The sequence below is a fragment of the Taudactylus pleione genome, unplaced genomic scaffold (genome assembly GCF_031769625.1).
Source record: "Taudactylus pleione unplaced genomic scaffold, aTauple2 ptg000189l, whole genome shotgun sequence".
Classification (NCBI taxonomy): domain Eukaryota; kingdom Metazoa; phylum Chordata; class Amphibia; order Anura; family Myobatrachidae; genus Taudactylus; species Taudactylus pleione.
In genome coordinates this window covers 3160064-3182532 of record NW_028284591.1, presented here as the reverse complement: position 1 = coordinate 3182532, position 22469 = coordinate 3160064, and the positions used below count along the sequence as shown (strand labels likewise).

The 22469-nt window shown below is 44.3% G+C and overlaps 1 protein-coding gene and 1 long non-coding RNA gene across 3 annotated transcripts in view; one reads left to right on the top strand and one right to left on the bottom strand.

The window, feature by feature from the left end:
• LOC148519500 (uncharacterized) overlaps positions 1-22469 on the bottom strand; it is a 123623-nt gene that overhangs the window by 21340 nt on the left and 79814 nt on the right. The gene's annotated exons all lie outside the window — the stretch shown is intronic.
• LOC148519501 (phospholipid-transporting ATPase IC-like) overlaps positions 1-22469 on the top strand; it is a 99350-nt gene that overhangs the window by 18165 nt on the left and 58716 nt on the right. For both annotated transcript variants that reach the window (XM_088476458.1, XM_088476457.1), the window contains one exon: positions 20116-20305. In XM_088476458.1, coding sequence (XP_088332584.1) covers positions 20131-20305 — 175 coding nt within the window. In that variant the 5' untranslated portion in view covers positions 20116-20130. The remainder of the gene's footprint in view (positions 1-20115; positions 20306-22469) is intronic.

Genomic DNA, 22469 nt, shown 5'->3' with positions numbered 1-22469 from the left:
GGTGAGTAGTGCAGCTACAGTGCTCTGCTCCCTCCCTGGTTAGTAGTGTAGTTACAGTGCTCTGCTCCCTCCCTGGTTAGTAATGCAGCTACAGTGCTCTGCTCCCTCCCTGGTTAGTAGTGCAGCTACAGTGCTCTGCTCCCTCCCTGGTTGGTAGTGCAGCTACAGTGCTCTGCTCCCTCCCTGGTTAGTAGTGTAATTACCGTGCTCTGCTCCCTCCCTGGTTAGTAGTGTAGCTACAGACAGTGCTCTGCTCCCTCCCTGAATAGTAGTGCACCTTGAATGTAACACTTTACAATACATGATACAGTAATTTGTTGCATGTGACTTTGGGCTGTTTTATACTTTATGTAAAACATATGATTATTAGATGTTTAGTGTGAGGGCATAAGCCGATGTACACGAATAGAGAAGTACAGCAGTTGTTCTATTTTGCATAGTCGAATGTGTAGTATCGCATGACTTGTTTGCCTAATGCCTTTCTTGGTGTGATGGACAAATCTACTAGAATTGCATCGAGTACACAAATCTGTACTATGACCTGTATGGACCAATACACAAGGCTGGTCATAGGGGAACATATAGCCGGGGCACATCTGGCCAGCGCTACCAGATTTTCTAACCCCTTGACACTCATGGTTGACTTTCACACATCCTGATTCAGAGATGGATGCAGTAGCTCAGTAGCCTCAGTGGTCTTTGGACGCAACTACTGTCCTAAAATATGGTAAGGCTGCAAGAGGCGTCTGAAGGTTAAAGACTCCTGCCGGCATCGCAGATCCAAGTGCTGCGTCCAAACGAGCAGCATCAGATCAATATCGTGACCTTAGGTCTTCTGAGTAAACGGAAGCTTACTCAGACTGGCCGCCTTCTGCCACAGACCCTGGCCTTTTCACTCCCAGAAAACTGGGGTGACGCACCCGTGTGCAGGAACACAGACTGGAGACACCCTCTTCCTTCCTCCAATTGTCGTGCTGTAGCTAGGGGGCGCTGCATGCTGAAATGCAGACCCACAAAAAATAGTGTGTATATATATATATATATATCTCCCATTGGGTTTACATACATCTCTGAATCAAGCCCCAAGTCCTTAATTATGTGAGTCTGAAGGACCAATCAAATTGGGGTCACTGTTTCTGGCTCCCATCAAACCTCTCCACATGCCCCTCAGACCTTCCCACATGCCATCGGACCACCCGATTTGCCTTTCACATGCTCATCAGTCATCCTCATGTACCTAATATACCTGTCTGTTCTCCTCACATGCTCTCAGACCTCCCCATGTACTCTTTACATTTATCTTACATGCCCAACAAACTTCTTCCACATTACTATTAGACCTTCCAGTAAATCCTTTCACACCTTCCTGAAAGGCCTCTCCCCTTACCATTATCGCTGGGGCTTGTGGTGCACTCTCCTGCACTTCCTATCAATGAGTCCTGTGACCTGGCTATGTGGTGCAGGGACTGATCTGCTCCTGCCAACAGTGCCTGGTGGAGATGGCATCCTGTGGGACTTGGGGAGGGGGGAGATTGATCAAATCTTGGAAAGCAATAACATACTAACTAGTTAGCTTCTGTTATTTTTCTAGCACAGCCCTGTAAAGTGACAGAATCTTTTGCAACTTGCATGGCAGGCCCACGTCTGCAGGGTCTTCAGGGTTGAGAAGATTGCAGTTTACAGCCAGTGTAAAGACCATACTTGCCAACTTTTGGGTTTCCTCTCCAGGAGATGCTGACGACCACTTTGGGGGCCAGACTCTCATGTCATCGGACGTGATTTGCGTAATTTTACCCCCGCCCCTCCATAAACACTCGTCTGCCGGACTACCCGAAAAATCACGCACCTTCTCTTCTCCCGCACCTTCCTGGAAAGTAGGGAAGCATGGTAAAGACAGAGGAGGATAAGGAAGTGGGGACCAACCAGATCCTACCTGAGGGGAATACTTCCTAATGCAATGCAGGGAATTCCACTTTGAATTGAGATCTTCATTCTAGCACACTGTGTCTTTGTGGGATCGTCCTAATCTCATAACTCAGTCCTGCAATGGGGTGGGGCCAGGGTCGTATCAAGAGAGGAGGGGGCCTGTGCTCACTCCCTGGCTGCCGTCAGCGAACTTTCAACAGACTAGTGCCCGGAGTCTACTGTGCATGTGCAGGTCACCGGTAAAATGGCGTGGCAGCCATTTTCCCGGTGACTTCCTACTGCGCATGTTCAGGTCACCGGGAAAATTTCAGCGGTGGCCATTTTCTAGGTGTTTTTCTGTAGCCCTACTCCTTGGGACTTCGGAGAGGTAAGTATGAAAAAAAAAAAAGTATTGGTACAGGCTGTGCGGTGTGGGCCTCATGTGCACTGCACCCATAATAAATACGCCCCCGGGTGGGGCCTAGTGGCGCCAATACTCTAGCCCCGCCTCCACAGCTGTCACCTGCATCCTTTTAAAGTAGGCAAATATGGACCATATAACTGTGGAGCTTTAATGAGCCGGCGAGACAGAGACCACCACCTATTGGTGAACTGATGAGTCTCCCTTTTCAGGCCAATTGCTTTGCAGTTAATTTCGGGTCTGGATTCCTGTAAGCCTCTGTGCCCCATAACAAAGGCACCTGCTACAGCTACTCCCGTGGCTCAGCCAGTTCAATTGCAGATTTGTTTTTCTCTTGTTCTCTATTACAGATCAAACACCTGTGTCAGCCATTGTGTTACTGTTTGAATAGGCAAATAAGTGGTGGGATATTCCATTTGAAGCAAAAACACTAGTTTCTTGTTTTATTCTTTAGTAAAAAAAAAAAAAAAAACATAAAAATAATAAACAACACCTTAGGGGTACTTAGTGCTGATAATGGTTATTTTATTTGAAGGAAAGGGGAGAGTCAGGACATGGTTTAAGGACGTAGAGCAGGAAGTGTTCTGTAAGGCTAGATATGTACAACTATGGCCAAAAGTCTTGAGAATGACACAAGTATTGGTTTTCACAAAGTCTGCTGCTTCAGTTTTTATGATGGCAGTTTGCATATACTCTAGAATGTCATGAAGAGTGATCAGATGAATTGCAATTAATTGCAAAGTCCCTCAACTTAATCCCAAAAACATTTCCACTGCATTTCAGCTCTGCCACAAAATGACCAGCTGACATCATGTCAGTGATTCTTTAGTTAACACAGATGAGAATGTTGACAAGGACAAGGCTTAAGATCATGCTGATTGATTTAGAATAACAAACTGGAAGCTTTAAAAGGACGGTGGAGCTTGAAATCATTGTTCTTCCTCTGTTAACTATGGTTACCTGAATGGAAACACGTGCAGTCATCATTGATATGCACAAAAAGGGCATCACAGGCAAGGATATTGCTGCTAGTAAGATTGCACCTAAATCAACCATTTATCTGATCATCAAGAACTTCAAGGAGAGAGGTTCAATAGTTGTGAAGAAGGCTTCAGGATGCCCAAGAACGTCCAGCAAGCGCCAGGACCATCTCCTAAAGTTGATTCAGCTGCTGGATCGGGGCACCACCAGTGCAGAGCTTTCTCAGGAATGGCAGCAAGCAAGTGTGAGTGCATCCTCACGCACAGTGAGGTGAAGACTTTTGGAGGATGGCCTGGTGTCAAGAAGGGCAGCAAAGAAGCCACTTCTCTCCAGGAAAAACATCAGGGACCGACTGATATTCTGGAAAAGGTACAGGGATTTGACTGCTGAGGACTGGGGTAAAGTTATTTTCTCTGATGAATTCCCTTTCAGATTGTTTGGGGCATCTGGAAAAACGCTTGTCTGGAGAAGGTAAGGTGAGCGCTACAATCAGTCCTGTGTCATGCCAACAGTAAAGCATCCAGACCATTCATGTGTGGGGTTGTTTCTCAGCCAAGGGAGTGGGCTCAATCAAAATTTTGCCCAAGAACACAGCCATGAATAAATAATAATAATAATTTTATTTATATAGCGCTTTTCTCCTAAAGGACTCAAAGTGCTTTACATTTGCCTTTACAGTACAAAACACAAAATAAGCTTAAACAAGGGACATTAGTGAAATGCTTGGGTGAAGAGGTGAGTCTTGAGTCTATTTTTGAAGGATTCTAGAGTGGAGGCCTCTCGAACTGTGCGGGGAAGTGAGTTCCATAAGGTTGGAGCCCCAAAACTGAAAGAATGGTACCAAAACATCCTCCAAGATCAACTTCTCCCAACCATCCAAGAACAGTTTGATGACGAACAATGTCTTCAGCATGATGGAGCACCCTGCTATAAAGGCAAAAGTGATAACTAAGTGGCTCGGGGAACAAAACATCGACATTTTGGGTCCATGACCAGGAAACTCCCCAGACCTTAATCCCATTGAGAACTTGCGGTCAATCCTCAAGAGGCGGATGGACAAACAAAAACCCACCAATTCTGACAAACTGCAAGCATTGATTAGGCAAGAATGGGCGGTCATCAGTCAGTATGTAGCCTAGAAGTTGATTGACAGCATGCCAGGGCGAATTGCAGAGGTCTTAAAAAGAAGGATCAACACTACAAATATTGACTCTTTGCATAAATGTAATGTAATTGTCACTAAAAGCCTTTGACACTTATGAAATGCCTGTAATGTTACTTCAGTATACCATAGTAACATCTGACAAACACTGAAGCCGCAAACTTTGTGAAAACCAATACTTCTCAAAACTTTTGGCCATGGCTGTAGGCAGATGGAGATGATGATCTGAAGGGTGACGTTGCTGAGTGGAATGGTTTAAACGAGAAGAACATTGATGGTAATACAGTGAATGTGTAAAACTGGCGTCTGCAATAGCACAAGCATAATTACTCATGGCCACTTGTATAATGGTGGTTCCAGTAAAGCTTTGCAGAGGGGAGAGGCGCTCCTGATTTTGCCTGAGGTACTATAGAAATAACAATGTGAAAATAATGTTTGGTGAATGAATGGTCTTTATGAATGGCTGAGCAATGGTCTCTTGTGTTAATTAAATTACTTATTTTATGGGAAGAGTGTTTAATTCTTCCCCCACTACACCTTTAATTATGGCACCACAGCCCGGAGGTCATGAGTTCACTTTCTGACCTATGAATCATATGTGTGGAGTTTGTATGTTCTCCCCGTCTCTGCGTGGGTTTCCTGCCACAATGCAAAACCACATTGGTGGGTTAATATGCTTCTAACAGGATAAACCCTAGTGCGCATGTGCGTCCATGTGATAGGGAATTTAGATGGTGAGCTCTACTGCGGCAGGGGCCCATGTGAATGACCAAATATTCTCTGTAAACCGCTGCATAATATGTGCGCGTTATATAATTAGATGCTAAAAAATACATATGTATTAAAACGAAAACCTTGTCTAACGAAGGGCAGAAACAGTGCTATAAAACAAATTCTGACCTGATGGTTCTGTCTGGAAGTGCCGGTGTACTGTGGTCTGTTTATAGGTGTACAGGATGATAAAATATTAACTCGGTCTCTCGCTGCCTGTGTGAATGTTTTATTAGATCTGTGTAGCGACGTGTTACCCTCTGGGTTCTCCTGTGCTCATCAATAATTTAGCCGCAGTGGTTGTGTGCTGGATTCCTAAATTATTTACGTTTGGTTCAAAACCGTTTAATTCCCCTAAACGTCCTGACTGTAGCATTTCCCATAGAGTTTTGGACACGAGTGGGAATTATTAGTAATGTTATGGGGAGAGGGGACAGCTGTCTGTAAAGTCCAAGGATCTGTCCCTGAATGTCCCTAATGCTCAATGAAATCCCTCATTTTCTGCATGTTAGGTGCGATTCTATCCACCATGTCTTTCTTTTCATGGCGCTATAGGTTGATATTTATTGAGTAGGAGTATTTAAATTTGCTAATATGCGTTTTATAATATAATTAAATGAACATGACCTGCTGGGGATTATAGTGCACCCAGGGCCGTAACTAGGGTAGTGCAACCAGTGCCCTGGCACAGGGCACCACAGTACCGGGGGGCGCTGTTTGGGCCTGTCAGTTTCCTATTTATTATCATTCTCACTTATAGCTTCCTCTTATTTTATCCCCAACATCTCCTGGCCTCCCCTATCTTTTCCCTGGCCCTCCGCCAAGGAGGCCATGGCCCTTTTTCAGGTGCTTTATACGCCTATTTCAAAATTATTGGGGGGGGCACGAATGCTCTTTCTGGCACAGGGCTCCAAAAAGTCTAGTTACGGCTCTGAGTGCACCTCCTAGGTCTGTGGAGGCGGGATTGGGTATAACGTGTTGGTTTTGTCAACATGAGGAATCTTTGCCACTAAAGGGTCTATTTATGAAACTGAGAAAAGCCTTTTCTCTGTTCTTTCCACCTGGAGATGGCCGTACGCTAATGGAGCACATCCACTATGTGATATTAATGAGCGTTTGCACGATTACGACATTGTAATCGCGCAATCGTCATTAATCGTGCACTACAATGTCGGAAACGACCAGCGATGCGCTCTCCTGCTGGTCGTTTCCAACATCAATCATCGCCCGAACATGCCGGTCAATCTGCCGATAACGACAGATTGACCATGTTCGGGGATGAGGGAGGGTGCCTACACTGAACGACTAATCGTTCAGTTAAGGCACTGCAGGGGATGGGGAACGACTGTATGATTACGATGTTGTAAAAGTCGCCTAGTGGATGTGCGACTTTAGCCCTGCGATGGCTTTGATTCATCACTGCTGGTAACACACTAAGCATCTCACCGTGACCTTTTACCGGCGCAAATCTGTGTTGCGGTAAGCGATGATGTTTACATTTGTAATTAGTGCAATTTGTTAATAAAAAGACCTCCTAAATCTAACTGTCCTTTGAAGATATTGATAATTACTACGAGGAAAATAACTTTGTTGCACAGGTTGTATTCACAGGTTACATTTTAGGCCAAAGCTTTTTCCCAGAGACCTGCTGTAGTCGGTGGCCTTGAGCCAGATCGACTTGGGGTATTTTAATCAGATGGGAAGAGCCTTTTGCCTACGAAAAAAACCACGTGGGGGTTATTTATGGCAGACCTGCAGGACTTACCGTGGCAATATAGAGTGGTCTATTTACTAAGCAGTGTTAGGAGACAGAGTGAAAAGTGATAAGGTGCCAGCCAATCAGCTCCCAACTGTCATTTTTCAAACACAGCATGTGAGATGGTAGTTAGGAGCTGATTGGCTGGCACCTTATCACTTTTCACCCTGTCTCCTAACACTCTTAGAGTGGAATTCAATATGAAACGTAAACTTCGCTGTCGAAGTTTACGTTTCATATCGGAGCTTTTACCTGGGATAAAGTATTGGGCGCGCGCCCGCTTATCCCCGTATTCAATATGAAACTAACGAAAACGGGAGCCTGCGAAGTGGGATTTGCGGAAAGTTACAAAATTTTCCTTAAAAAAATTGTAGGACCCCCCTAAAGTTGTAAAAACATGGGGGATCACTATGGGTACCCCCATTTTAGCCTGTAAATGAAAGTCTGGGATTTAAATAGCCGCAGCAGGTGTTTTTTCCCGACATTGAAGAAGTGATGCAGAAGAGCACTTAGGTTATTTATTTTGTTTTTTTAAGTGGTCCCATCAAATTTGGGGTATATGAAAATGGGTACTAGCATATTTTGATGTCTCTAAAGTAAGTTTTTAAAAATTCTGCATTTGTGCACCTGCCGCTATAAATCTATTCTAGAAAACACCTGCCGCATACTTGCAGAACAGTCCTGAACCTATTTCCCTATTTTTAAACAATTTTTTCCCATTTTTTTTTTTTCACCCCATTTTTTCAATTAATTTTTTGGGGTGTCCCTATTTTTTTTTTTTTTTTTAAAAACAACTTTTTTTGACACAGTTCTTTTTTAAATGTCATTCCCAGGGGTGCAGGCTATTTTTTTTTTTTAAGCCTGCACCCCTAAACCCCAATTCTGCACTTTTTTTCGACACCTATTCAATGGTGAAAAGTTATCCCCGTTTTTTATCAGACTTTTCGAACCTGCGAAAAGTCTTTGAAATTGAATGCGGTGTAAAACTAAAACCTGCGATAATAACGTCATAGGTGCGATATTAACGCAAAAAACTGAGTTTTCTCTCCCATCTTGAATACCCCTGTTAGTAAATAGACCCCAGAATGTTGTACCGCCATTATTTACTATTATATTTATCAGTGAAAAGCCTTCCTTGGCCTTTTTCTCTGGCAGTCTAATGCTGATGGTGAAAGTTTCGAGTAATATGTGCACGTGCGACTACGGTTCCCTCATGCGCTCGCTTAGTTAACCTGTTTGAGATACAGCAAAGCCTCTCCGCCCTCTGTTTCCCACCGCCATGTATAAAAGACGCCATCTTGAGATGGCATAAACTAAACTTCTTGAAGCTTCACAAATTGACTACATTTGCCATACCAATAAAGCAGAGGTCCTCAAACACTGAACTCGGGACCCCAACAGGTGCACAGGTGTATTCATTATGCACTGACACATTTTAAAAGTTCCACTGCTGGAGCTAATTATTTCACTTACGATTCTGTGAGGAGACTTGGAAAACATGCACTGTTTGGGGTCCTGAGGACCGAGTTTGAGAACCTGTGATCTGTCTGTCTGTCTGTCTGTCTATCAGGTCTATTCATGTAAGATATGAAGGGGTTACCGGTAATTGTCTTTGGCTTTCAGTTTGGCTCATCACCGCTTCCTGGCTTAGTAAAGCAATAAGTAAACTCTTGCTGCTTCAGGCATATCGCTGGGAAAGCGGAGTGATGATAGCATTTTATTTTATTCATTATTTTTTTTTTTTTTTTTCACATTTGCCTACAATAAGGGATGTTGTAGCAAAATATATGTATATTTCTAATCTCAATGATAGGATTCATACTAAACAGGTTCCTTGGACCAGGTTTAGCTTTGCTCCTAGTTGTCAGTATAAAGCTGCTTCTCTCGCAGTTCTGCCAATTCAAGGGCCTGAAACCCTTTTTTTCGTCTTTTTTTAGTTTTTATTTTACTACTCGAATGACGATCGATATTTGCTGTGAAACTCAGTATAATAACCTATTATTTCCTTATGAACGTTGCCATTGTACTTACTCTGAACTCATTTCAGCTCACTCTTTGCACTGTTGTTGCGAGATGCATGATTTGCGGGATAATTGGATGGATTTGTCTAAAAATAGAGGGGATTATCCAAATTAGTGCGGCAGTCAGGTGTGCATGTCTTAGGAAGGAAGGTAAAGAATATCGTAAGGGGCTGCCCGCTGGCAGGAGAAAATCCTTCTCTTCTACCTATATAGCTGAAGTAGGGATGGCCATCCGAGGGGTCCATCGGTGGTTACCATCGATGGCACAAAAACCATAGATGGTTTGAACCCCTCGATGGCCACCGCTGCGGTGGGGAATGGCTGGCTGCTTGCCAATCAGACAGGGGTGGGGCTTAGCCGCCACCTGGGGGGCCGGGTTAAGCTCCATCCTGAATAACATAAGTCTTCCTACTCTTCCATCGATGGCAAAGTATTGGCTCTCTGACATTGATGGTAATAGTATTAGACATCGGCCATAAACCATCGATGGTCAACGGCCATCCCTAACCAGAAGTCTGTTTACTGCATGGTGATAACAGCATAAACAGCCCATTGTACTGATGGTTTGCACACAACTCAGATGGTGGCCGGCACATGCGCAGGATTTGTAATCCCCCCCCCAAGGACATTTTCACAGAAACTAGGAGCGCCTCGGCCCAGTTTTCTGGGTGTGCCGAGGCCAGTGGCTGCAGCTTCACCGGACCCGGCAGCATGAAGTTCACAGCCATCCTGAGTAACACTCAGATGGCCGATGTTCATGCAAGTGATGCGATGCTGTGTCCTCACACGCAGCGGCGGATCACAGAAGCCGGCAGGAGGAGTCTATTTACACAAGGCTCCTCACTCTACGCAGCTGCAATGCGATTAGCGCACAACTCTGAATGAGGCCTATTGATATCCCTATGTAGAACAAGCCAATAGCACACACAAGGAATTCTTACTGAATGTTGGGTGGACCATGGGCGCTAGAAAATCGTGCCTGCTGCGCACCTGCTATGTCCAACATTGATGAAGTGATTTTGCCTGTTCAGGCAGCAGTGTGGTCATTGCTGCCGCACAGTGAATAGCGAAAAGTACAGCATATTTTGGGGAAATCAGTCTGTACCCCATAAAAAGCCTCACTGACCCTGGGAATCAAGATAAGTGTATTAATAGCCCTAATAAAAAGTATTTAGTGACTTTATATTGAGTCAAAGGGCTGCTATATGCATGTTTGATTAAGTGTGGAAAAATGATATAAAGCAATGTTTTTTTTGAGAAAAATAAGTACTGTAGTTAAATTTGGGGTACATGTCAATGGGTACTAGTATATTTTGGGGTCTCTAAAGTGAAGATTTTTTTTAAAAATCTAAATACACCTGCTGCAGCATCCTTCAATCCTAAAAGCACCTGTCTCAGCCTTATAGCCCCCCAAAATATTTTTAGGGTGTGTTTAAGGTTTATTTTTTATTTATTTTGCTTTACTAGTCATTGCGGGGGGGGTGGTGTTCTCTTAAACAATCGAATCCCCTCCTATGTATGAAGAGGTCATATATTATTGGTTGGTGTAGACTAGCAGGGTAGTCAACCCTGGTCCTCGAGAGCTAACAGCAGTGCATGTTTTCCAGGTCTCCTCACAGATTTACAGGTGTAATAATTAGCTTCACCTGTGGATCTTTTCAAATGTGTTAGGGAGTAATGAATACACCTGTGCACCAGCTAGGTGGTCTGGAAAATGCGAACTGTTGGTAGCACTTGGGGACCGAGGTTGGCTACCCCTGGTGTAGAGCTTGAATAATGGATTTAAATATACCTCTTCTACAATAAAACATTACTGCATGGCATCATAACTGGTAAATTATGACTTTATATTAGATCATCCTAAACTCATGTAACTAGGGCAAGTACTGGTAAAAATAAATAAATTTAAAAGTGATATTAACTATATAAATAAATAATTACAGCCAGGCACTACACAGTGATAGAGGTGTAAGGTTACTATATATTATATACATTTTTGTCAGGAAACAAGTACATCAAGGAGTAACATGAAAGTTTGCATTGAAAAAGAAAATTGGTCAAAATAATATGCGTTTATAGTAGTTTCGGGATATTTGTTTTACATTAACAATGTTGGCACCAAAGTTATGACGAAATGGTTAGAATATTGACATAATTTTTTTTTTCCTTTCAATCTGTCGCCAACGATCATGGAAATAATGAAATTCTGTCCGTGTCAATCTCATCAATGTCGACCTTCTGTTGTCGACACTGTGAATCTTCAAATTGTGAACAGTGACCTCCTGACTGTATATCCATTCAGGTTAATGTTTGTAAACTGTTACAGAGAAATCAACCTTTCAGTGATCACAAGAGAAGACCAGACCTACGTATACAGTTACAAGGCACAGTTGTGGTTGGGAAGCCGTCGTATAGGAGCTCATGCAGTCTAAAGCTGGCCACACACTAGACCAACTTACATCCAACCAGCCAACTAGTTGATTGGTTGGAATGAAAATCTGGTAATGTATGAAAGCAAATGACAATCAGCAATTTGCCCCCAAACGCTGGAAAATTGACAAAAACTGTTGTTTGAACAAATTATTTAGATCAAACATTTAATAAAATTGTCTGACGACCATTTTCATCTGTTCTCTGGCATTTAGGAGCAAATTGCTGATCATCAGTTACTCCCATACGTTACCAGATTTTCATTCCACCTAATCAACTAGTTGGATGGCTGGATGAAAGTTGGTCTAGTTTGTGGCCAGCATAAGGCCACTTACATGGGAAACGGACCCAGGCAATGCAGGTCTGCATCCAGGTATAGCGGGGTCTGAAGCACCAGACTAATAAGTGTCATTAACAATTTAAACCTGCTATATTGTATAGTAACAGCATCACATCACCTCTGCCTCGTCTATAAATAATCCTTTTTCTTTATCAAAAAAAGGAGAAGCGCTGCACTTAATTGCAGGCTATCCTGGGACCCCAGCCCCAAAGCCGGTTCCATGCCCGCATATCTCCTGAATGATTGCACTTTATAGTAGCTGCCCACTCTCCTGCAATTTCTGTGAGACTCCGGATTTTGAGGGAGTCCTCTCGCCCCCTGAGACAGTAGTAAGCATCGCTCCCCGCATCCCGCTGCTTCTCCGGTAAAATGGCTGGTGGGCACAGTGCTGTGGATCACGAAAAAACATGGCTGGGTAAGGCCATGACTGAGATTCATAGCACCCCAAAGGAGATGACAGTATGCGGGTTCCCTTTTCTGGCTATGTAGCTGCGGAGATGTATATATGTGTTGGAACATGTAAGTGTTGCTTGCTTTGGCCTCTTTGCAGCTTTCCCGCTGTTCATCTCGGTGGGTAGAGACTGATCTTACGTTCTTACTTTTCCTTTTGTGAATAGACTGATTAGACGTGGACACGCACACAGTGCCTCATACTGCGTTGGATGCAGCGTCCTTGTCAAATGCAGTGGAGCGGGGGGGGGTTCGTCCACATTCCGTACGCCTTCCTCAGTTATGTGCGCTAACCCGATGCGCACATGTCCTATTGTTAGAGGACTGTGAATGTACATCCTTCCATCTGCGAGTCTGCTCTCTCTGCTTCCCATCCACAGCCTGATTAACTAACAGGTTTATGAGCGGGGGACGTTCCTGGGCAGCGTTCCCAGAAATGGGGGGGGGGGTCTCGTCTCTCCTGGCCTTCGCAAGCTGCCAGGACGCGGTCAGGTTGTCGTAAGCTTCAGCTACCACAATCTGGTCAAAGGGGTGATCCCAGCCTTGGGTCACGCAGATGCAGCAAGGAGGTGTCTGTTACCTATAGACGCTTCATGCTGCATTTGCATTTTAGATGGACGGAATTGCGCAGCAGCTTGTGTGCGGCTCTGCAGTTCCGGCCATCTCTGAATCGGGCCCAGAATCACAGTTGCGATTGAGGTACATGGGGGACACGCGGTCTCAGAAAATGTTCTGAAAATATATTGGGTGTTTCTGAGCGTAGACACGGAGTGGATAGGGTTGGGTATGAAAGCCGGGATGCCAGTTGTCAAAACAGTATCCCGACCAGGGCTCCGCGAGCATGCTAACCCTCCCCCCTTCTCCCCCTAACCCTCTGTTCCTGTATTACTATTTATTTTAGGGTTCTTTATCACTGTAACAAGCACAGATTGCTAATCCTGTCTTTTTTAGCCTATTTGAGAAGTAGGGCACCTATTTTAGGGATGGCCATCGACTGGCGTGCCATTATTGGTCTCCATTATTGGTGCCATCAAGTGTTTGATATCGATGGCAGTAAACCATTGACTGGAAACCATTGATGGCTTAAACAATCGATTAGCATCCCCGCTGACTGTCACAGGAATGCAGCATACCATTCTGGGAAGTGGGCGGTGTCTAAGCAATACAAAAGGGTGTTGGACTAAGCGCCGCTGACCGGGAAAAAAATAAAAAATCATTGATCCTGATTAAGAAATGGACGCTGTTAAGATACAGCAGTGATGCTAAGATATGGTAACACAGCAGGGAAGGCGTCTGATGACAAAAGACTCCTCCTTCCAGCATCGCAGATCTGAGTGCTACTTCCAAAGACGCAGTATCTGATTACCATCGGTCATGACGGCTTCAGCATACTCTGAATAGGCAACGGTACTGCTCAGCCCAGGGCCAGGAAATCTGCGTTGGAAGACGCAGTTCCAGGCCACAGCATGCCCGCAATATGGGGGCGACACACTCTAGTTTTAGAAAACGCTGCCCACCGCTGCCGCCAGAGCGTGCCCATCATGGGGCAATCACGCAGGACACATTCTGCACAATGCCTGGACCAGTCATGCGCAGTCCCTCCGCCATCAGAGATGTCTGCAAATCATCTGTCGGTGTGTCTAGTAAATCTGTAGTCCCGGTCCTGATATCTGCTCACCTATACAATGTATAGGGGTGGCCATTAGAAGAGCGTCATCGAAAGAGTACGTTTGTGCCGCCAACCGTTGCATACCTAATGATGGAATACAACCATCGCTGGTTTGAACCATTGATGTTACAGTCGCGCACATGAGACACCTGGTTCGCTCACGTGTCGAGGAGCCACTGCGGCTGAGTCAGCGTTTCTCCTCGTGGTGTATTTCGAAACGATGCAACTGATGATGGCAACCATCCTATCGACTCGCAAAGCCATTACTATCTGGCTGAAGACACCGATGTCCATCCCTAGTACCAAGTTATTTGCATTGTGCTTTGTTAATGAGGTCTGTTTATCCTCCCCTGAAGCAGGTGGTCAGTATGACTGAGATTAAAGGTTGCAACGTGATCCGTGCAGATTTCTAACCGGTCCTGTTTTGATATCTGTATTGTGATAGTTGGATCTCAGTTGGATTTCTTTAGGAGTGGAAACGTCATTGGCGATCTGACATCTCTCCTGAAAATGTTTTTATTTTTTTTCCGCTCCTCCCTTTTTGCCATAGAAAATGACTTTGAATGCTGGGAGTCTCAGCCCTTTGTATGCGGCCTATTATGGCGCGGCTCTTGTTTTGGCAGAGTGTCCGAAAGCCTTATTATTATTTCATTCTGCACTGATAACCTTCTCAAAGTGTTTCTAGATTGCCAGTTTGAAGGGACATGTACAATAGATTATGAGGCTCTGAAGTTAATATTTAATCTGCTAAATTATTTACATAAGACTCCAGCCTTTTCATCTTATGAATAGTCGTCTTCAACAATGGCCGAGGAACAGGCGAGTGCCCATTGTTCTGCCTAAACCAAGTTTGTTTTGTTTTTGTTTCAGCATACAAAAAAGGCTATAAAGCGAAGCATTTTAGTCTCATATTTGTGTGTTACCTTTTTAAAGCCTATTTCCATTAATTACTACAGTTGTTAGGGGGACTGTTCTATTTTCCATTACCGCAAGAAAATTATTTTCCGGAGCTAGGTTTTTTTTTTGTTACATAATAATAATAAAAAATTTTTAAAAAATTACCTAAACTTTGTATCAGGTGCGCCACTATACCTGGAGCATCGTATTGAGCTCCTAGGTGCAGATTCTGGAAAAAATGATATATACATTTGAAAACAATAAAAAAAGTGTATACAGTCAGGTGCATAAATATTGGGACATTGACAGAATTTTCATATTTTGGCCTCTATTCACCACCACAATGGCTTTGAAATGAAACAAACAAGATGTGCTTTAACTGCAGACTTTCAGATTTCATTTGAGGGTAATTATATACAAATCAGGGGAACGGTGTAGGAATTACAACGGTTTCTATATGTGCCTCCCACTTTTTAAGGGGTCCAAAAGTAATGGGACAAACTAAACAATCCTAAATCTAACTTTCACTTTTTAATACTTTGTTGCAAATCCTTTGCAGGCAATTACAGCCTGAAGTCTGGAACGCATACACATCACCAGACGCTGGGTTTCATCCCTGGTGATGCTCTGCCAGGTCTCTACTGCAAATGTCTTCAGTTCCTGCTTGTTCTTGGGGCATTTTCCCTTCAGTTTTGTCTTCTTCAAGTGAAATGCATGCTCAATCGGATTCAGGTCAGGGGATTGACTTGGCCATTGCATAACATTCCACTTTTTAGCCTTAAAAAAACTCTTTGGTTGCTTCAGGTCATTGTCCATCTGCACTGTGAAGCGCCGTCCAATGAGTTCTGAAGCAGAACTGTAATGGCTTTTTTAGATGTTGTTTGGCAAACTCTAATCTGGTCTTCCTGTTTTTGTGGCTCAGCAATGGTTTACATCTTGTGGTGAACCCTCTATATTCACTCTTGTGAAGTCTTCTCTTGATTGTTGACTTTGACACATATACACCTACCTCCTGGAGAGTGTTCTTGATTTGGCCAACTGTTGTGAAGGGATTTTTCTTCACCAGGGAAATAATTCTTCTGTCATCCACCACAGTTGTTTTCCGTGGTCTTCCGGGTCTTTTGGTGTTGCTGAGCTCTCCGGTGCGTTCTTTCTTTTTGAGAATGTTCGAAACAGTTGATTTGGCCACACTTAGGCCCTCATTCAGAGGCGGTCGGAGGATGCAAGCTGTCGCTCAGAAACTGGGCGGCCGCTTGCATCTTGACCGCCCGCCTGTTTCGGTCGTTAGGCTGTGGGTTAACACCCACAGCTCTAATGACCGCTAGGGTGATGGTCGCGATGGTCATTGACCATCGTGACCATCGGGGCTTACGACGAGACCCTAGGGTAGGGTCTCACTTGTTGTAAGCCCCGGAGAGCTTCTGGCTCTGTAAGAGCCGGAAGCTCTCCACTGACATCACTAGTGATGTCAGTGGGGCCTCCCCCAAATGGCAGGCGTTCCCATGGGAACGCCTCAGTTTGGGCTGCCACCCCCCCGGCCCGCCTTCCAAACGGGCTGAGCTGACAATCAACATCGACAGCTCGCCCTTTTTGGAAAGAGACCCGCTACGACCGGCGCTGTTGGTCGTAGCGGGTCTCACGCTTGCGCACGAAGGAGCCGGCTCCCTCATGCGCACTAGACAAACATCGAGGCGGCCGTGCAGTTGTAGACCTGTACGGCCCCCTCTGAATAAAGCCCTTAATGTTTTTGCTATCTCTCTGATGGGTTTGTTTTGATTTTTCAGCCTAATGATGGCTTGCTTCTCTGATAGTGACAGCTCTTTGGATCTCATATTGAGAGTTGATAGCAACTGATTCCAAATGCAAATGTCACACCTAGAATCAACTCCAGACCTTTTACCTGCTTAATTGATAATGAAATTACGAGGGAATAACCCACACCTGTCCATGAAATAGCTTTTGAGTTGATAGTCCCATTACTTTTGGCCCTTTAAAAAGTGGGAGGCACATATAGAAACCGTTATAATTCCTACACCGTTCACCTGATTTGGATGTAATTACCCTCAAATTAAATCTGAAAGTCTGCAGTTAAAGTACATCTTGTTTGTTTCATTTCAAAGCCATTGTGGTGGTGAATAGAGGCCAAAATATGAAAATTTTGTCAATGTCGCAATATTTATGCGCCTGACTATATATTTTTGAAATAATATTTTACTTAGGCACTGCAAAAAGAACAGAATATAAAAATGCAATTAAAGAAAACAAAGAATAAAAAAATACCAATAACATAATCCCACAAATGGTCGGCGACTGATGTCCAGTAATCTATAGATGAAAACAAAAGTGTGATAAATAGTATATTCACATTGAATCAAATGGAGAAAAGTGCTCCAATCTACTTTAATAAACAAGAAACATTTTTTATTTGAATATTAAACATTTTTATACAGTATGTACAGCATCTGTTATGGCTATCCATGCAATATCGGCGTAGCATAGGAGGCCAGGTACCATTGCTGCTCTTGCTGTTAAATATGTTTTGCATTCGAGCACCCGTGATGTCTGAGGGCTTGGATAAATAAGGATATAAAAGTGGGAGGTGAATGCTCCACAACCACCAATCAGCTCATTTTAGGCATGACCCAGGTCAGATAACCCGGGTTGCACCGTTTACACTGCACCATTACCCATGTCCATCCTGGGTCCAACCCTGGTAGCTACCTCGGTTGGATTGCCGGGTCACTTGACCCAGGTTATTTTTCAGGGACCCTTTTACACTGGGCTGCAACCTGGGTAAACCCAGCAAAAACCCAGGTTTTTGCTCTGGTGTAAAAGGGGTATAAGCTGGTTTATTAGTTGACAGGAAATAAAGCATATTTGCCTTTTCTTCCACACTCTGGGAAACTGAACCAACCTCCCGTATCCCACCAACTTCCCCAATTAAGGGCCGTATTCAATTGCCAGCGCAAGTCAGAATCTGAGAAAAAGTATTGCTGTATTCAATTGCAGACACTCTTCGCGTACATGAAAATGCAATGGAATAGGCAAAAAAGATTTGCCTATGAATAGGTGTTGGGAAAAAAAAAGTGAAAAAATCGCTATTTTGGGGTGCAAAGGTGGGGTAACCACTCAGCACCCTTGGGACAGCCCTCCAAAGGATAACTGTGTAAAAAAAAAACATGAACCCACCTAAAAATGACATAGAAAAGGGGGCGAAAAAAGTGCAAAGTGGGGGTACAAACTTAAAAACTAGCAAAATAGACTTTAGGGGGGTCTGCAAGTGGGGGGGTGGTGTTTATTTGATTGTAGGTGCTTGCTGAAGGTGCGTTTTTGGTGGCACTTAAAACTTCACTTTAGCAATTTTAACCATGCTTGCACCCATTTTCAAGTACCCCAAATTTGATAGGACTACTAATTTTCTCCAAAAAAACCTACTTAATGCTATTCTTCACCACTTGTGCAAAGACACTATATAGAGGCAATTGAAAGCACTTAAGTACCCCAAATAGTTCCAGGGGGGCTAATCGGGGACATCTATAGTGATCCCCAATGTTAGTGCATTTTTGGGGGGTGTCAGGCTGATCTCCCCATTTCTAACAGGACTTTTCGCCTGTTTGAGTTACGCCGGGACGCGTCTTCGAGTCCTATGGAATTGAATATGGCGAATAGTGGGGTACGCACGATAGGTTTCCACGGCTACAACACTCGAAGTCGGCGAAAAGTGCGGCATGCGAAAAAGTATTGCGGGTGCAAAGCTAATTGAATACGGCCCTAAGTAGGCTCTCTGTAGGCTCAATTAAGCTTTTTCGTGGTAAATTGCATCATCGTGGCCGTGCCAGTATGCGGATAAATATTGTAAAATACAGATTGTCCATGCTCATTTAACGTTGATACACCATGCAGCGCAATATGCCTGGTGTGGGCGAGCTGCCAGGTCCAGCGAGACTCTGCTATCAACGGACGTCTAAAATGTGACGCGACTAGGACGCACCAGGAGATATGAGTCGCTTGTATATCTATGTGCCCTTGAGCCGCTACACGAAACTTGACTTGGAGAATAAATGCGATCGCTGCTTCCTAGCACTTTGCGTGCTGATTGAGAGTCTCATTCGCACACAGACAAGTATCAAATTAATCAGCGCAGTTTCCTGGTGCGTCCTAGTCGCATCGCATTGTGACTTAGACACATTTTGGAGAAAAGACGCAAAAAAGACGCTCGGCGCTATCAGAGTCTCATGGGACCAGGCTGGGAAAGGGGCTGTTTGGTACGACTGCAGCAAAGATGAATGTGGACCTATCTGTACTTCAGTGCTACATCTGCTATATATTTATATTAATCACTGCATGGCAAATTGGCTACAACAATTCTTATTAAACAACATTTTAGAATACAAATGCGTGGAATTAAGCGTACAGCATACCATGTATCTTGTACGGGTGGTGTTTAGCATTTGGACAGCCAGCTGTTTTTTTCTTACACATTATTTTATGTTCATCTAAAAAAATAAAGGCCCCCATACATCAGAGATTGATTGCAGAATTGCCACAATCGATTGAAAAAGGGGAAGATTTTTATACACAATCGATTGGAACCTAATCGGCGGACCTAATCCTGACAGCCGGCTTCCCAACTGTCATATCCTGGCAAGGGTCTAAAGACAGGAGTCGATATGCCGACGCCTGTCATTAGACATACGCCGTTAGCCCAACGCCCGGCATCCCGATCGAAGGGGCACCGATAGCCGCCGGGGGGAGGCTTAAGGGTTCCTGGGGGGTCTTAGGGTTAGGCACCCCGGGGGGAGGTTAGGGTTAGGCTAGGGGAAGGGGAGGCTAGGGTTAGGCACCCCCGGGGGGACTTAGGTTTAGGCAGCGGGGAAGGATGGGTTAGGTTTAGGCACTTAGAGGGGGGATTAGGGTTAGGCACCCCTAAGGGAGGGTTAGGGGGTAGAATAGGTTAGCTAATACTTACCTGAGGACGATCGGGATTTCCACTGCTGCTGGGATGCTGGTGTTGGGATTCCAACCACCGATTCCGGACCAAGCATGGCGCTGTAATTAAAGCACCTGCACAAAATGTTGATGCAGTATCAGCAGTAGGTTGATCAGGTCAGTCTTTAGGGAAGAGCTCATCATCCACTCTTGAACTAACCTAATATAGGCAACTCTGAGGAAGAACTAAGAGGGATTTGCTATGATTATTGGGGAGTCCTACGAGCCGAGTGATTTGGCCATGTACTAGTCTACTTTTCTTAACGACTTCAATTTTAGTAAAAATTATCACTAACATCTGCTCTCCCTCCATCCTGTTTTAGAATTTTACCGTCACCATGGATACAGATTACGACACCACATTTGAGGAGGACTCACAGATGCCAAACGACGACGAGGTTCCCTACAGTGACGACGAAACAGATGATGAGCTGGACACTCCCGTATCTCTCGAGCCGGAACAAAACAAAATCAATAAAAAAGCAGAACAAATTCGGGAGCAGGTCCCTAAAGGTAAAAATGCATCACGGGAAATGATAGACCAGTTTAAGCTTCTTAAATATGTCTATTGAGACTTTTTAAGAATATTAATACAGAACCTTATAAAATATACCATAGATATAATGTATACATTACATCTCCCTTTTTTGACCCTCTCCAGAGAATGTTTAAAATGATTGCATCCATCTGTCCATTCTATTATTTCCATTCTAAGACTGCATTATCCCAACAAATATTTTTGATAATTCTGCGTCTCCATGAAATTATGTCGCCACAGTCACCCGTTACATGTATGGGGCTAAATGGAAAAATTCCTATCGTGCACAAGAAGTCTTGTTTCAACATTTCTTTTTGCCGTATGATCTGCTTCCATGTCTTAGTTCTAGTTGGGTGATCAGAAATATAAATGAAAAAGGCACCAAGGTGAAGTAGTAAACCTAAAATACACACTGCGAGTTTAACTACTAGCTGTCATTGGCCGGGATTTTTTTTTTTTTTTGGCTCCTCCTTCCCTTTTACCTGTAATCAAGTCTCTCACCCTTCCCACCCATATTCATTTATGTTATATACAGTCAATTGTACCTCGTGTATTGTGCAAATGGAAATTAGATCCAATATGTCCTCCAAGAGGGCATTGTGATTGGCAGCAAGGACTGTCTGATGGCGGGATGACCTGCAAATGGGATGATGGTCCAGTCAGGTAACCTTGTAAGAAACAACTTGCTTGAGGAGTCAAGTGAGGTAAACATAATTGTCCTCAAAGATTTCAGATGTGTTCCAAAAATTCGCAGTGCACTGTTTGTCCAATAAAGCCAGCCCTTATACATTTCATTAGTCTCATGGCAACTTCATCAGATAAAATATAAATTTCTCATATAGTAGTTATAACAGTCCCTGGATACTATTGTGGCATGGTACAGAATTTATTTTTGTTTTTAGAAGGTGGTTTTTTTTGTTTGTTTAAATAGGTTTTAAAAGCAGCCTAATGTGCCTCACACTTTTCTGTATTTTTCCTCATGGCATTTAGGTTGGCAGCTGCACGCCGTGCTGCTAATTCCAAAAGTCCATGTGGATGACAGATTATTGTTTTGTTTTTTTCCAAAGAGAAATATTGTATAGATTAATTAGAAATTGCAAACAATATGCAATCTCTATAGTGCCAGAGAAAAGAATTTCTCTTTCGTCTGGGCTGGGGGACACTGGACCATGGGTTGTAGGTGGGAAGGCGTGGATGTGGCACTAACACTGAAATCTATAACTCCTCCCCTCTGCAACCCCTGACGTCAGTGTAAGTTTAGTGCCTGTGGAGAGGGGCACGTTGTTTCTGGGCTTATAGCAGCACACGGCTGGAGTGTAAAGCGGCGGGGAGAGCAGCATCTAAAAGGGGGGATGGCGCTAAGCGCTTCCCCCCCCATTCCACACACTCCGGTCTCTGAAGAGGCCATCTGGGCCCGGGGATAGCACGCTGCTGTTACCTGGTAGAGGTGCAGGTCAGCATGGTCCCGCCATCTTGCCGGGTTTGTCGGCGGCTCCTGTGGGGCGAGCGCCGACTACAGACCGACCGCAGGTGAGACCTACAGCAACACCACACTGGACAAGCTGATCTTGGAAGCTATGCAGTGTTGGGCCTGATTAGTGCTTGGATGGAAAACCACCTGGGATACCAGGTGCTGTAGGTAAATGCCGGTCAGTCCAAGTGCTTTCCCCACTGAGGGGAGTAACACTAAGGAGCAGTGAGGTTCGCTTCAGTAAGACGGGGGAGGAGCCATGGCTGCTCTCCAGTGGCAAAATGCAGGCTCCCAAGAAGTCTGATCACCACTTTTTAAAGGACAGAAGCCTGAACAGCAAGGAGGGAGGACAGAGCAAGCTCCTTTCCCTCTGCAGCGTACAGCTAAGTAGGTTTCAGTATTACTGTAATCTGTTCTTGTGCCTGCTTGGAGTGTTTGCATATTCATTGCCACTTGTTATATATATTTTTTTTATGTTTGGTGGGCTGACTGCTGCGGCAGGACAGCTCAGGAAGGGGGGTGCTCTAATGACTGACAAAAAGTCCACAAAGGGCCAGAACCCCAGCATGGCTATATTTTTTACATGTGCCCAGTGTCAGGCTAAATTGCCGTGTGGATAACTGGATGCAGGGGCTTTGTGTATGGACTGTCAGCTGGGGCCCACGTGT